The 15,353-nt window shown below is 37.8% G+C and overlaps 4 protein-coding genes across 6 annotated transcripts; 1 reads left to right on the plus strand and 3 right to left on the minus strand.

Moving 5' to 3' along the window:
- On the minus strand, positions 646–2,093 carry LOC18591660 (dehydrin COR47). The gene is made up of 2 exons (XM_007017903.2): positions 1,543–2,093; positions 646–1,369 (listed from the first exon to the last, which is right to left on the minus strand). Exons 1-2 carry the CDS (start codon positions 1,813–1,815, stop codon positions 938–940), a joined length of 705 nt encoding a protein of 234 aa, XP_007017965.2. The 5' UTR covers positions 1,816–2,093; the 3' UTR covers positions 646–937.
- On the plus strand, positions 4,343–6,870 carry LOC18591661. Of its 3 annotated transcripts, XM_007017905.2 has the most exons (3): positions 4,351–4,479; positions 4,568–4,727; positions 6,160–6,870. In XM_007017905.2, exons 2-3 carry the CDS (start codon positions 4,615–4,617, stop codon positions 6,365–6,367), a joined length of 321 nt encoding a protein of 106 aa, XP_007017967.2. In that variant the 5' UTR covers positions 4,351–4,479; positions 4,568–4,614; the 3' UTR covers positions 6,368–6,870. The 3 variants fall into 3 exon arrangements, 2 of the variants coding, with proteins under 2 accessions (XP_007017967.2, XP_017981620.1); XR_001929103.1 differs by lacking the exon at positions 6,160–6,870 and adding an exon at positions 5,538–6,025 and having other exon boundaries at positions 4,343–4,727; XM_018126131.1 differs by having other exon boundaries at positions 4,351–4,727.
- Positions 7,013–10,026, minus strand: LOC18591662 (lysine histidine transporter-like 8). Its single transcript, XM_007017906.2, has 5 exons — positions 9,435–10,026; positions 9,144–9,277; positions 8,036–8,463; positions 7,815–7,946; positions 7,013–7,726 (listed from the first exon to the last, which is right to left on the minus strand). The coding sequence occupies exons 1-5, from the start codon at positions 9,815–9,817 to the stop codon at positions 7,238–7,240; spliced, it is 1,566 nt and encodes a 521-aa protein (XP_007017968.2). The 5' UTR covers positions 9,818–10,026; the 3' UTR covers positions 7,013–7,237.
- LOC18591663 (lysine histidine transporter-like 8) lies at positions 11,726–15,347 on the minus strand. The gene is made up of 5 exons (XM_007017907.2): positions 14,776–15,347; positions 14,496–14,632; positions 13,664–14,088; positions 12,434–12,565; positions 11,726–12,364 (listed from the first exon to the last, which is right to left on the minus strand). The coding sequence occupies exons 1-5, from the start codon at positions 15,141–15,143 to the stop codon at positions 11,876–11,878; spliced, it is 1,551 nt and encodes a 516-aa protein (XP_007017969.1). The 5' UTR covers positions 15,144–15,347; the 3' UTR covers positions 11,726–11,875.

The following is a 15,353-nucleotide window of genomic DNA, read 5'->3' on the forward strand; positions in this document are numbered from 1 at the left end:
CTTGGCCTCATCCATTAGAAAACGAAACCACCAAAAAGGAAAGTGTAATGTTGAAGTTAAAACATTATATCTGTTCAACTAGGTTAATTTGTAATCCAAAGGGTTGGTCCAAATAATGAGAGGAGGTGATGATGACGCTCCCATACCTGCTTGTCTGCTGATTACTTCTTTTATTATTTTAAAATTATTTTTAATAATGTCGTGAAAGTAATAGTAAGAATCCCATTTCATCTTATAATTTATTTGGCCTATTAACTAATTAGGGAAGCACAAAGTTGTTAAATTCGTCATAAGAATTGTCAACCTTTACTCCTTGGACTATAGTTTTTGTGTCTACATATGTAATCAAGTGCTATACATCTGCCAATGTCGCACTCAATGCACCAAGAATGTGATGACTAATTTCGTGGAATTTTTTGCTTTGGACAGAACCAAAACTTCAATAATACACCATTTCAAGATCTTCGCCCTTCACTATGCACTGATCCCCCAAGTGTCTCTCTCATTCATTGGATGTCATGCACAGATGTGATATTATGAACTTATCGGAATGCTCATGTTTATCCAAATTCTACATTACCTTTCAGAAAAAGTAGAGGAAAGTGGGTGCGGCGTGGGACTAGAAATGATCACGAAGACAGAACATACACAAGAACAGAAGAAAATAATACATTAATACTGTTGAAATCACAAAAATAGGAAAGGAAGGAAATAACATATCCTTTCTCACATATCATGAAATACTGGTACTAAGTATATGATTAAAAACCCTTAAATAAACAAACTTTCATTTTTTTTTTTTTGTTATGGCAAACTTACAATCAAAGCAGGAGGAAAGAGAACTTATATGAAATATACAAACCCAAAAAAGAACAGACATTTTCAACAAATAACCACACAACCATCAGCATTTACTTGGAAGAAACAGATTGACTTCTTAATGGGAAGCACTCTCCTTTTCTTTCTCTTTCTCTTCCTCTGTCTTGGAGTGGTAACCAGGAAGCTTCTCCTTGATTTTCTCCAAAATTCCCTTCTTTTCCTTTGCCTCGGCGCCTTCATGGGGCTCAGCGGCGACACACTCAGCTGGGGGTGGAGGAGGAGGAGGGGGGACCTCTTCAGCTTTCTTGTACTGTCCAGGGAGTTTCTCTTTGATCTTCTCAAGGAAACCTTTCTTTTCTGGCTCTGCTTGGACTACTGGCTCAGCACACTTTTCCACTGGGACTGAGGTGTCCTCGTGCTTCATCTCCTCTTCTTTCTTTTCTCCTCCCAACTTCTCCTCGATCTTTTCTTTCAGTCCTTTCTTCTCCTTCTTTTCCTTCTTCTTCTTCTTCTTCTTCTCTTCTCCTTCACCTTCCTCCTCGTCGCTGGACTGCACATTCAGAAAACAGATTGCATATTCCGAGATCAGTCTCGATAAATCTCATGATCAAGGGATACTAAATATATAGTGATTAATTAAAACTGTAAGATAAAAATGGAAATTTTCTCCACCCAGTTAACTCTTTGTACTGTTTTAACATAAAAGATTATCAAAGTACTTACAGAGCTAGAGCTGCTATCCGATCGGTGAAGCTTCTCCAGGAGACTGTGTTTCTTCTCCTCTCCTGCTTCCTTCTTGTGCTCCTCCTCTACCTTTGTCTCTTCTATCTTAACCTTCTCATCAAATTCGGTGGCGATCACCACCTCCTCTTGGGGCTTCTTCTCCTCTTTCTTCCCCAAGAAATCGAACAACCCTCGGTCCTTGGTCTCTACAGCTCCCTCGCCAGCAACGTTGCTCTCGCACTCAGGGGCTTTGCTGTGATGCTCCTCAGCCATTTTTGATAAAACTATTCAACCAGCACTAAAACAGATCTATGATCAAAGCTCAGTGTATTTGAACAGGACGCAAACGAGATGAAAAAGGTACCTGGATCACTTCACTTAGAGAGTAGGAAACGGATTGATGGATTTTGAGCAATCAGAGAAACTGGGTTTTTATAGCATCCAAAGCATCATTCACTACGCGCAACTGACGCGATTAAGAAAAGAAAAAAAAAATCATCAACGGAAGCTATGGGTTAGCCAATCGAACGCCATTCCTGTAACCGACTTGTGCATTAAACAAAAGGATAAAAATTCTTAAACAATATACTCTCTCGGGATAATTAATCGAAACGTACTCGCCTTATCTATCCGACATCTGTCCTTCATGCATAGGTGCCAACTAATGACAGCAAGTGTAGTCGTGCTTTATGAGCTAGCGCTTGTGGAAAGTAACAGTCAAAAGGCCGAAAAGAAGAAAAAGTAGAGAAAAAGAGAGAGAGATACACTCTGGACTGGGCTAGTCATGCGAGCATGCGACCATTCGAATCTATGACACGTGGAAGAAGAACATGGACGAGTTGTCCCTGGTGGGACCCGGAATTGTCGGTCGTGGAAAGGTCGGTGTAGGGGCCCAGGCAAGAGGCAGATGTGGGCCACATGGCAATTTGCGTCGTTGAAGGAAGGAGGCTTCGAGATTTGCGACTGTTAGGTTCGAGGGAGGGGCCCAGTGAATAGTGGGCTTGAGCTCACTTTAATACCAAATTTATTTATTTGGGATGTCGTGGCTTTCCAGAGATTACGTTTCTTAGGCGGAGCCTGTGGGGACAAGTTGGCGGTTTGGGATTTACCCACTCAACCCAATATAATATTTTGATAATGCCACTTGCACGTGTTAGTGCACGTGACGGGTTCTAAATTGCTTGCAATTTCCCGAACTTCGGAAGGAAAACGACGTCGGTACAAGCCATTATAGGAACAGCATGCAAATTAATTAAAAATTATCAATGATAAATTTTTGGATAAGGGAGACTCAAGGTGACAAAATTTTGACGAAAACGCCTATTAAGAGAATATTTATTTATTTATATTCTGTACTTTTTAAATTGAAACACATATCATATATTGAAATTTTATTTTTAAAATTTGATTATTGAATATTATATAGTATAAAACATTTTTAAATTTAATTATAAATAATATATTTATATTTATTAATATGATTGAGAATTATGTGGCATAGATTGAAAAGATGGGTTTCTTTGTAATTCAAATTCTAAATATGCTCTATAATATTATATTTTTAAATAAAATATCATTTTTCATATTAATTATTAACTAAAAGTAAAAAGTATTAGACATGTCAAGACAAAAGGTGCTTTTTTTTTTCTTTTGTACAATTTTTTGTCGAATAAACCTTGAAGGTTAAAACTAAAAGTAATTTTTCATTTTTTAACTAAAAAATAACTAAATAGAAAATAAATTTTTAATAATTAAAGAAGATAAATTTAATATAATCTTGAATAAATTATATCCGTTATTACGTATGAAATATTACACTTCTGATAAATACAATATAATAGATTAATTCATATATTTATTTTTATTAATATTGTATCTTATAATACTCATTGTGTATTATAAGATACTGAGAATTATAATCTTTTTAGTTATATTAAGTTGGATCTTGTTATGAGATTAGAGAAGTAAATAGGTAAGGTACTTATTATTTTGGAAGTATTCAGCCCGAAACCATTTCGCTATTAAAATATCAAAATTTTATGAAAATTCACATAAATTTGCAAAATATTATCAAAAACCATATCATATTAATAAAAATTTATCTATTAATTATCTTAATCTGTTAAATGTAAATTTAACAAACACTTGAAGTGGTTCCCATTTACTTGTAATAAGATTTTACATATTTAAGTTTGTTACAACATAGTTCAATTAATATAAATTAATATTACATTTATTAATTTATGAAAGGTAGATTAGTTGATATGATAAATATTGTCTTAAAATAAAGAGGACAAAGGTTCAAATTCTACAAAATTTAAAATTTTTGTAACATTATATATAATTGGATTTGGGTTTAAGGTATCTTAAAAGTGATCCAAACCTACCCAAATTCATGTTAAATTTTAAAAACCTTACATTAATTTGTCCTATAACCTTATATATGGTATTATAATCTTATGTTTTCGAGTTGGATAGTGACGGATATCCATATAACAATAATCCATTTTAAGGTTAAAAGGTAAGGAATGGTATTGAAAGGTTTCTGCCCATCAGGCACACAGTTAACTTGTGAAAGGCCCATTTATTCGGCTTGGTTACTTTTGGCGTCAACTGTAGCCCATCCCCAGCCTAGTTTGGGTTGATGGCCCTTCCTGGATGAGATCAGCTAGTGGCTTATGCTTTCAAATTCTATATTCTTCTTAGTCGGATTGCAGTCCGGCCCATTCCAAATACAAGCCCAACTAAGTTTAGCAGTTAGATGGAAAACCAGTCAAACCCGGCGGCTCCATTTTTTTTCGCAAAAATTCATTAGTATTTTCATTTCTACAGGAATGGGAAGGAAAAGGAGAGAAGGCGAATAAAAAAAAGAGAGAAGATCAGGAGTGAGAGGGGGTCTACGCAACGCAACGAACCAAGGCCAACTCGAATCGAATAGTGATGCTCTCCCTTCCCTTTTTTCTAGCTCCAATTCGTATCTTGCTCTGCAAATTTTCAATTTTTAACGATTTTTTGACCTCTGAAGCCAAACAAAGCAGAAAGGCGAGAGGCAGGGAAAGGAGGAGGGAAGCGATGATAACGCGATCGAATTTAGCAGAGCAATTGAGAGAGTATCAGATTCGATCTAAGCACGATTGGGCCTCCGTTTCGTTTTTCTCATCAACGTCTAATTTCCCATCTTCTAGGTAAGCTTAATTCCTTAATTTGCCTTCTAATTTTGCTTTTTTCTGTATTTTATTATCAAAATTTTGCTGTTTCGAAATGAAAGGTTGAAAGTTTGTCTTTTTTTCTTTTCTTCTGGTTTTCATTAGATAACGAAATCGTCGTGCTCAACGAGCGGTTTCTGAAATGTTGTTCATTTGAGCTTCGATCGAAGCGTTACGGATTTATTTAGATAAGCTAGGGTTTTATAGGATAATTACGTTCAAAAGATCAGCTGTAGCTTCTCGATTATGATATCCTTTTGAATTTCTTTTGAAAAATTTTGTTTCTTTATTGAATTTATTTTCTCAATCTATTGATGCATGTAGTAAAAAACTGAAAATTGAAAAAAAAAAAAAAGAGCTTGAAAGGTTCTCGTTGTAATTAAATTATCGGTTTGAAAATATATTGAAATTTTAGGTAGTCAAGAAAACCGAAATTGATTCTGGAGTATCGGTAAGCTGCTATTGAATCCTTATGATGTGCTGTAGAACCTTAAAAAGGAAAGAAGAAGAATGTTTGAAATTGTTTATTCAGCTTAATTTTCATCATAAATAGAAATTGGTTGGCTGAAAGAAGCCTGCCACTGGGGGGTGGGGGTAAAAGAAGAAAATTCTTGTGGTGGTTGTTTCATGTAGTTTATTTGTGGGAGTTTGTTGTAGTAATGAGTATGGTTATTAGTTAATACTGCATCAAGAAATTCAATTTTGTTTTTATACTGCAAGTATCTTTCTAAGCCTTGCTTTTCAACTTGTATGGTTTGCTATATTTATATTTTTAATTGACTGAATTAGGTGGTTGATGTGTAACTAACTGTATGGTGGTAGGAGATGCGGAAATGAGGCAATATACACGTGTGTTTACTGATGTTGCCTAGCCATCTTGCCATTCACTCAGCTGTTATGATTGTGTATCATGTGTATCTCAAGTTTTTTTCCGTAGCTTTTATGAAGTATCTATAACAGCAGAAAGCTTGCCACTCTGCTGAGAATTGGTGCTTTATGGAATTATTTGGTTTTCCTCAGATTATGGGGGCTTAGGCTAGGTGTCCTTATGCTAGCTAAGACTGTGAACTCTTGGTGCCAGAAGTTGAAAATAATAAACTGTTGCCTTTGGATCTGTGCTTTGTAACATGTGTACTGAGACTTTTGTGTTACTTATGCATGGAAAATATTCATGGCTTTGATATGTTTGTACTTTGTCCTCGTTCCAGCAAGTGTTGACATGTTTCTAAGGTTATCATTTAGATTAGTAAATTTTATGAGGGATGAGATTTCAATTTTTTGTTGGAGAGTAATACTTAGCTGTGAAGTTTATTGGGATCTGTTAATTTAGCCTTCATTTCGCTATTTGTTCTTCGCTGTCTCTGGATAAGACCAATTCTAATAGTTGTGCTTTATTGTTTCGTGGGTGCAGGGTGGATGTTGTGGTCTTCGTTATATGGGAACTCATTATTTTAGCTTTCCTGGTTTTTTCAGCTGTTTCTTTATATTTTAGGCATATGCAACTTGGCTTCATCCTAGTATGCATCACAATGTTATTGCTTCTCTGCATGAAAATCACAAAGCAAGTGAGATTGGCTAGGAAAAAGAAAAGAAGGATGCTTCTTCCATTATCTATGTAGGACTACATGAAGCTTGGATTTGTTTAAATGGGACCAACTTTGTCTTGTAAATTTGAGATTTATTGATCATTGCATTTGGCCCATGCTTGCTCTGGTCTATTGGAATATGTAATTGTGCCTGAAGCGAGCTGATGAGGAATATGATTTGATATGATCACCCCAAAAATTGGTGAACCACGGTGAGGCTAAAGATTTGAGATGGAAAGTTGTGATGTTCTAATTGAACTGGGAGCAGTTAGTTTTAAGGTATGGTGTCACTCTCACTACCTTTGTGCCATATGCATGGCTCTGAGAAACTATATTGGAATGATAATCCTGGTGGGAATGTAGTGAACAATATTTTCTTTATTTTGTAATTTGTTTAGACATGTTTGTAGTTTATAACACATCAGAGGATGATAATGGGTGCTGTGAGTGATTGAAACATTTTGCATGTATGATGTGTTGGTACAATTGTTTTGCGACCGATCAAAACTATACATGATTTACAGTATTCCAGTTGATAGAAGGGTTAAGTTCGTCCATAATTTCGCATATTTGGTTGTACTACATTGGATCTGTCTATTTAAGGGGTAAAGTTCAGAGTCCACAGATTATCAAAAACTCATTAACGAGATTATGCTACTAAGTTTTAGCAAACAGGCATGTTAATAAGGTGATTTCATTTATGTAAATATAAGTACAGGAGGTTTGATATGTATATATTTATAAACCAAGACCCAAGCCAGTGCACAGGGATTATAGAACCATTCAAAGATGTTGCACATGTTTGATATGGTGGCTCTTTCACTGCGTGGGCATTGGGTTGAGGAGATCCAAGGCTTGTTGATCAGTTTCGATTCGCGACATCTCTAATCGTGCAGCTGTCGCTCACTGGGGTTTAAAGAAGCGAAGTTGTATTCCCTTGGTCACTATGCCCCATATTGCTCCAGTGGTCACCAGGACACTGAGGACCATCCCTAACACTCCCAAAGCCCAGTTGAGGCACCAAGATGGACTAAATATCTGAGGTTTCTTGATTATCAACCACATGAGACAAGGATATGCCAGGGTGATCGGTAATGCGATCCCTCCAATCAGTCCCGCCAAGCTTGGCAAGAATGGTAGCGCCACCGCAATAAAGAATGCCAAGCATCCAAAGAAAACTCTGATCCCCGTGCGCAACCACCTTGGACATGGCCTTCTCCATTTGCTTGTATACCTGAACTCCAAATTGTCGAACACTGGCATAGCGTATATTTGGAATGAGCTGAGGCTGTTAATTACAACGAGTAGGCTTGCTAGCCCCAGAAGCAGCTTTGATGTGTCGAGTTTGTGGTAATTGTACAAAGCACTGAGGATCCATCCATTTTCAGACATCTGAGAATACACCACAATGGCACAAATGTATTAGCCACAATGAGTTTATGGGCATGGCCCAAGTTTACCCAAGTTTTTCATTTCTTACCAAGTTTCCGTAAGCCCAAAAGCCAGCGATTGCAAGGGGAAACAAGCAGGTTGCAACAATCAAGTAAGCCAACTTAACTCCTATCCACATCGGTATACGGGAAGGGTGCTTTCCACTGGAAGGCATTGTCGCCTGTGCCGAGAGAAAAAAGATTAGAAAAAGCATCTTTGGATTACAATCAAGGGAGACGCTATCAATTCATCTGAATCTGTTTGCCTTACCTGTATCTCCAGCACGAGATTGTGGCCTCGAAAAGCGAAGGCAATTATTCCAAGTGCATTAAAAATACCGAAAAGCCTGGCCACTTCCGAGTTTGCCGCAGGCGGGTCATAGGACACGCCCTCTGGCCTACCTTGGGTAATAGACACGATCCATATCAAACTGCAATAGCTGATGGCGGTGATTGCCCCGACCAGGGAAACTCCAGCTATAGAGTTCAGGTTGGGAAGTTGGGCCAGGAGAATGGCTAAGCAAGTGAACACCACGTACCACTCTACGACAGAGAGATGTTTCACGCTGCATGTGTTCCCACACACGATCTGGAAGAATATCTTCATGGTCCCACCTCCGATCATGATCAGGGTCACACAGGTACCCCCTGATAAATACATGATGGGGAAAAGAGCCAGCAGTTTCCCTAGTTTTTCTCCTGAGAAGCACCATGCTTTCCTTAATTAGTCCAAGATTCAAATTGGACTTTTGAAAAGGAAGGATATTAATTTCCCATGCACAAATTTTGCCATTTGCATGCACTGGTCGACGCTTAATTATGCTATTTAATTCATTATCTCGAGCAAAAAGCATGGACACTGTGATCAAGTTGTCTCCTTAGTTTAGTCAAATCATCTCATGTGAAAAAAGATTTGATTAGAGTTCCACTTTGGGGTTTCACCTTTTTTTAAAGTCTTAAATCAGATCAAACAAGACTTTTTGTTAGATTTAGATTAAACTTATACTGTAAAAGATTAAGATCACCATTTTAATTCCTCTAACAGACTTTTCCTTCCATGGGCACTTTCAATCTTTAAAGTTTGCTAAATTATGTGAAGCAAGCAAAACATAAGGGAAACATGACATGATTAGAAATAAAGAATTTGTCCAATCAATACATGCATGTTTTTAGAAAACAGTGTATAACGTAGTAAAACTGATCACGATTAAACCTTTGATCTCTAGGCTCACTGGTGATATTCCGAAGTCATAGAATATATTGAACTGAGGGTCTGAAAACAATAATGAATTGGTCAAAGCTCTCATGGAATTTAATTCCCCAAAATTCTACAGTTAGCCTATCCGTCAAGGTTTACATGAGTCTCAGTCAGTTCTTACCGAAAGCTACCATGGAAAGTCGGAGATATCGGCTGTACCGCATCCCAGATTCTGATTCATGCAGCTGAATCAGTAACCATAGGGTGTATAACTGCCAAACAAAAGCCAGTGATAGACATATAACACCCCAGACCCTGCAATAAGTTGCATATGTGGTTGTTTAATTTTCATTAGAACTTAGAAGTCTCCGGTCCGCAAGGGAAATTCATTGAAATATAAAGGGTTTTGGCGGCTTTTCCTGCTTTTTTTTTTTTTTTGGTTTTAAGGTGAGTAGAGAGTTTGGCTACTTACCAACCAAGAGTGGTGAAAGCTAGCGGAAGAACAAGTGCTTGAAATCCTATTCCTGAACTCAGAGTGTGAAATGCTGAGTAGTATGCGTTACCATTCCTCGACTCAGTAATGGGAAGCCAAGCTTCCTGTGGATCAAGCTTGGTGAATTGTCCAACTTCTTCCAAGTACCCTTGCATGCTTGCAATTGCCTTTTTCATGGGGCTAGCTACAGGCGTCATCAGACGTGTAACAAAGGGACTCTTGGGGGTTTTTGGGGCTGAATCAAGCAGAGGCGACCGAGTCATTGAAGGGCAATTGAGTTGAAGTGGAGGTGCGGAGATGACCAACGTTTCCAACCCTGGTCTCGTTGCTGGGCCCGAGTGTACATCCACCAGCTCACCCATCTCTACTAAGTTATATGCTCTCTCTCTCTCTCTCACTAATTTCTCTCTTCTTTAAGGATTATAGAGGTTGCTATACTTTGTAAAATGGTAAGTGATCAAACAAAGTTTTGATGAGGGGTTTGGTACATTAAGCTCTCTTTTCAGCAGAGCTTGTTCCTCTAAATATAAGTGAACAATCCAGGGAGAGAATCTGATCCTCTGTGATTGGATGTGCATTGAAATAATTGTTGTTTGTGTGCAGCATGCTTTTAAAGTATAATTGACGTCATGGTGGTTGTGGATGCTGAGTAGGTAAAAATACGGAACCCAACAGGGGTCAATAGTGGGGGATCAGTGTGATAAAGAGAAAGCTTTGACAGACCTCGGTTGGCTGCCCTTATTTTTCATCTAAAAAGATCACCCACCAGTAAGTGTTCGGAAACTTTTTTTTTTTTCTGTCTGTTTTTGGACCTTTGACGGCAGCCGCCATGCCTATGTCAGCCACATTATATCAGCTTCGTTTCCATCATCATTTCGTTTATGTACTTGAGTTACATCAATCTAATTGTGGTCACAATTTCAAGAAACGAAAATGAAACAATTCATTCAGCGAAAGAACATGGAATATTTCACCTTATTTGATGGGTGTAGTGATGCTATGCAGTCTACAAACCAGCTGATATTTATAAAGTTTAGAAAATGTTTTGTGATTTATTGAGCATTGTTGTACAGTTATGACTGATAATTGTCTGAAATGTGAATTTGTTCATTTCAAACTTACTTTTTTAACTGCAATTCACGTGAATCGGTCTTGGAACGATGTTGATTCATGGGATTGACTAAATTAGGTTTAAACCAACAGGGCCGGATAAAGAAAAGTTGAGATACCAACAATTTTAAGCAGCTCAAAACGCTACATATTCCCATTGCAACCTTTACCGCAATACCCCAAAGGCTAGTCTACTTTCTTTGATTCTTCTTTTCTCTCCTCGTCTTGTTCAAATTGCTTTTTGCTTGAATAATTTCCTCTGCCTTGCCTGGTGGTGGATGTCTGGTGAAATAGTACCCAATATCAGTAGCATGCATGTGAAGTCCCTATAGCGCATGAATAGACTAATCAAAAGAGAGATTGGATGGCTGGCGGGAAATAAAATCCTAATACGTCTGGCTCATATGGTTGGTGGCCGCTGGGCTAAGCCATATAACTAAGTTACTACAAACAACAAGGGCACTTTCCATGAAGTTCAGATACCGTTTTAGTATTTGGTTAGTGGCATTAAAGAGAACCGTGTATATATATATATATATATATATATATGTTTGCTGTCTCGTTTTCCTTTGCGAAAGTTGTTTTGTAGCTTTCTTCTTTTTCCTTCCTCTGATGAAGCATCTCCAATTTTTATTGTTCTCTTTTGCTGACCAGGATTGTGATCATAGATTCATACCTTTGCATCAATGATATTAAAGTTGTGGATGTGGTAATGGATTTCTTTTCGTTTGTTTTTCTTCTGTTTAAAGGATAAGTCACATAATAAGACTAGTCCTTCTCCATCTTTACCCATACACAATCTCGTCATTTTCTTTAAAAGTAAGATTCGATGCAAGATCTTCAATTCTAAAGCCTTGGTGAATTACTTTTAGCTGTTAAAAGGAATTAAAATTAAAAAAAAGGAAAGAAAAAGAAAAAATAATTGAAAAACGTGTGTTGAAAACAGCTGAGGGTTAAGGTATGAGAATGCTAGCTAGCTGGCTGGCCTAATGATTTACAATCTTCCTTCATTCAATATTCCAATAGTTATACATATTTCTAGTCAGATGACATATTTTTCTAGTCAAATTGATAACTGTCATCTCTTAAGTCTCTCAGCCCAACCACTACTTAACTACTGTTTCCTTTGAGTGGTTGTATATATGATAAGAAGAAATTAATTCACTGAAAACATATTGAAACCTAAGGAGAAACAAAGTATTGACATATGACCATGGTCACATATTTCTTAAAATAGCAAGTTCAACCGAATTAACAGAGTGAAATCTGAAATATTCAATAGGTCTACCTTTCCTAATCAATGATCAGTTTTAGTGAGGCTTGAAGAAGCTGACTTCAATCCCTGTGTCGATCACAACATAAACCCCTGCTGCTATGAGTACAACGCTGAGAACAGTGCCTGAGAGGCCTAGTCCCCAGTTCACCCACCACATTACGCTATACTTCTCAGGCTTCTTAATCCTGAGCCACATAAAACATGGATAAGCGAAGGTCACCGGAACCGCGATCCCTCCAATCAAACCTGCTAGACTGCCCAGGAAGGGGATTGCCACTGCCACGAAAAAGCAACCGTATCCGAACATGGCCCTAAACACTGCCCGGAGCCACCATGGACATGGCTTGTGTTTCCTCTTGGTGTATTTGGATTCCATGTCGTCAAACATCGGCATCCCGTAGATTTGGAACGAGCTCACAGCGTTAATTATGACAAACAAGCTTGTTAAGGCTAGGGCAGCTTGGGAAGTGTCACGTCCATGGTACTGATAAATTGCTGTCAGCATTCCACCATTTGCAGGTATCTGAAATTAAGGAGAAGCATAAGCATTCCGTTCTTTAGAATATTTCTGGGTTAATTTATAAAGGCATACCTTGTGACCATAAGCCCAATATCCTCCAACCGCGAGGGGAAACAGGCACAATGCAATGATCAAATATGCAACTTTCACCCCTCTCCACATTGGTATCTTAGATGGTTTCTTTTCACTGGAGGGCATGGTCGCCTGTGTGAAGATATGGGAAATCACATCATTAAAGGAAACCTTTTTGACTGCAGCCCTTTTCATCCTTTGAATTCACTCTCAAGAAAATCTCTTTACTTACTACTATATTTTATTCAAAAGCATGGAAGTAATTATTGGCAATTTGGTTTAAACTATGGGATTGAATATTGGGAACATTATCCTTCTTTAACTTTTTGAATGCGATGATAATGATAGGGATATAATAATCAACATGCACAGTCTCTTGATTTTGTCTGAGAAAAGTGGTATTAGTAACCAAATAGGCTCTGTTTCCTTTTTGTCAAGCATTTGTCAAAAAATGACTGAAAGTGGCAATCGTTTTCCCAAGTTTTTTTTTTTAATGTAATTCAAGTAATAGTAATAAAAAAACTGATCCTAAAATGACTAATCATTAAAAAAACATTTTACTATTCTGAGAAACACAATACTTTATGAGTTTTTGTCTATTTGATAAAAATGTTCTGTCAAAGCACAGTAAACATAAGCAAGTTTAAAACAAACTTCCTTTCCAATTTGGAATTTAGTAGTTTTTTGTGTTCATTAATTATTGATAGATACGCACTCTAATGCTAAATCAGATAAGTAGAAAATTGTTTTTGTATTACTCGAAATAAAGCCTTCTAAGAAGATATTTGTATTCAACATAAATATTAAATACTAGAAACTCACACTTATTTACAAAAGTGAAAAGTAATTTTCTTAATAAAAATAACTTCGGGTCCTTTTTATTAAGTTTTAATCGTTCATAAATGGACATGTTAATTAATTTTTTGATACTAATTAACTAAAATTTTCTTGATCAGAAAAAGGAATTAAATTTTGTTTTGTACTGATTCAGAGTTAAACCCAGCCTCAATGTTAATTTGATAAGTTGGTAACAAGTCCAAGATTGTTTGATCAATGGATTGTAAATTAAAGGCCCAAACATGGCCCAATGTTTTAGCCCAAGAATGAAGAGGTTTCCATGGTAATGGGTTGGGCCTCTCTTTGTCCATTTCCGTGGACTTCAAAAGAGAAAGGAAAAAAAGGAGGGAAAAAAAAGTTGGAAAGGGCAAAGTTGTAGAAACCATGCAATACCTGAATTTCAAGCGTAAGATTGTGGCCTCTAAAAGCAAAAGCAATGATCCCCAGGGCGTTTAGAACGCTGAATATCATAGCCATGTTGTCTTCTTCTTTGATTGGATCGTAAGACACCCCATCCAGCCTTCCCTCAGTCACAGAAATCATCCACATCGTTGTGCAGTAGCCAATGGCGGTGACAGCACCGACCAGGGAGACTCCAGCGATGGAGTTCAAGTTGGGTAGCTGAGATAGGACGACTGCTGCACACGTAAACACTAAATACCACTCCACGGTCGTCAACGGCTTGGCAGAGCAATGCCCGCAAACAATTTGGAAGAAAAGCTTCATGGTTGAACCGCCAACGATAATCAGTGCAACGCATGTGCCGCCTGATAAATACATAATTGGAAACAGGGCGAACAGCTTGCCCATTTTCTCACCTGTTTAACGGGAATGCATCAGGTTATGCAAATTTTGTCCTTCCTAGAAGTAACTCAGCTTGCGTAGAATTTGTTAGTTTTTCTTTTTTTCACTTAAATTTCAGCTTGTATACTTCTGTTTAGGTAAGTTTGGAGTTTGGACAGTGATTATTCCAAGCGTGAGCTATAACACTCTCCTCGTGTACCCAAAAGAAAAAAAAAAAAGTTTTGCCACTGCTTTTCTTTTCTTTTTTCCCTCTTAAACTGTCCTGTACAAATAAGTCAACTGAGAGAGGAAAAGGTCACAGTTTCAGGCACGGGATGAAGTTTCTTTATATACTTTATCACATGCTTGATCACTTGAATTTTCTGATGCAACAAGTTGGAGTACAAAAGTATAGGAGGAAAATAACCAATGATATACTGACCAAAAGTAGCACTGAAGAGTTGGAGATATCTGCTATAGCGCATCCCAGTTTCCGCGGATTCATGAAGCTTGACCAATATCCATAGCGTGTAAAGCTGCCATATGAAAGCCACTATCAGGCTTATTATTCCCCATGTCCTGCATCCCAAGCACATTAAAAGAAGAAATCATTCTGAATGTCCAAGTAAAAATATTACTTAAAATTAAAGCTATCGATTTCGAAGGACTGCTGCTGGATGCAGACGAAAACTCTAATTAAGGTACATGAACTAAAAGCATACCACCCAAGAATGGTGAAGGCCACTGGAAGGACAAGGGCCTGAATTCCAATTCCAGAGCAAAGAGTGTGAAAGGCAGCGTAGTAGGCGTTACCATTTCTTGATTCGGTGATGGGAAGCCAGGCATCCTGCGGGTCAAGCTTGGTGAGTTGGATAGCCTTCCTAAGTGGAGTACCCAAGGGGCTGAGGAAGTTGGGAGCTTGATGAGATGATTTTTGGGTTCTGTTTGCTGCATCTCCATCAGATTGTACTGATAGCAACAGCGGATTTCTTGACAAAGAAGGTGAATTGTACTGCATCTGCATGGGAGGGGCCTGTATCGCCTGTGCCTGATGCCTTGGAGCAGAACCATCTTCAACTACTTCACCCATCTTTCTCTCGCTTCAATTTTCCCACTCTTTTCCTCTTATCTAATTAACTCTTCGTTCACACCCTGTCACACAGATACATAGGCCAACGACCCATATGTAGTCGTTTCATGCAAAAGATATTAAAAGCTTGAAAACATGTAAAAAAACGGAAAAGATATATAGTAACTGATTGATGGATTTATTTGTGGACTGTGGTGAACGAAGTTCAGG

This window comes from Theobroma cacao, chromosome 8 (assembly GCF_000208745.1).
Source record: "Theobroma cacao cultivar B97-61/B2 chromosome 8, Criollo_cocoa_genome_V2, whole genome shotgun sequence".
NCBI lineage: Eukaryota > Viridiplantae > Streptophyta > Magnoliopsida > Malvales > Malvaceae > Theobroma > Theobroma cacao.

Bases quoted from the DNA above. Each gene is read 5' to 3' on its own strand.
- LOC18591663 (XM_007017907.2), bottom strand. From the start codon at position 15,143: ATGGGTGAAGTAGTTGAAGATGGTTCTGCTCCAAGGCATCAGGCACAG. The intron at 14,633-14,775 runs GTATGCTTTTAG...CTTGGGATGCAG, and splicing joins GCCTTCACCATTCTTGGGTG to GACATGGGGAATAATAAGCC. The intron at 12,365-12,433 runs GTATGCCTTTAT...CCTTAATTTCAG, and splicing joins ATTGGGCTTATGGTCACAAG to ATACCTGCAAATGGTGGAAT.
- LOC18591662 (XM_007017906.2), bottom strand. From the start codon at position 9,817: ATGGGTGAGCTGGTGGATGTACACTCGGGCCCAGCAACGAGACCAGGG. The intron at 9,278-9,434 runs GTAAGTAGCCAA...AACTTATTGCAG, and splicing joins GCTTTCACCACTCTTGGTTG to GGTCTGGGGTGTTATATGTC. The intron at 7,947-8,035 runs GTAAGGCAAACA...CTCTCGGCACAG, and splicing joins ATCTCGTGCTGGAGATACAG to GCGACAATGCCTTCCAGTGG.
- LOC18591661 (XM_018126131.1), top strand. From the start codon at position 4,483: ATGCTCTCCCTTCCCTTTTTTCTAGCTCCAATTCGTATCTTGCTCTGC. The intron at 4,728-6,159 runs GTAAGCTTAATT...TCGTGGGTGCAG, and splicing joins TCTAATTTCCCATCTTCTAG to GGTGGATGTTGTGGTCTTCG.
- LOC18591660 (XM_007017903.2), bottom strand. From the start codon at position 1,815: ATGGCTGAGGAGCATCACAGCAAAGCCCCTGAGTGCGAGAGCAACGTT. The intron at 1,370-1,542 runs GTAAGTACTTTG...CTGAATGTGCAG, and splicing joins CGGATAGCAGCTCTAGCTCT to TCCAGCGACGAGGAGGAAGG.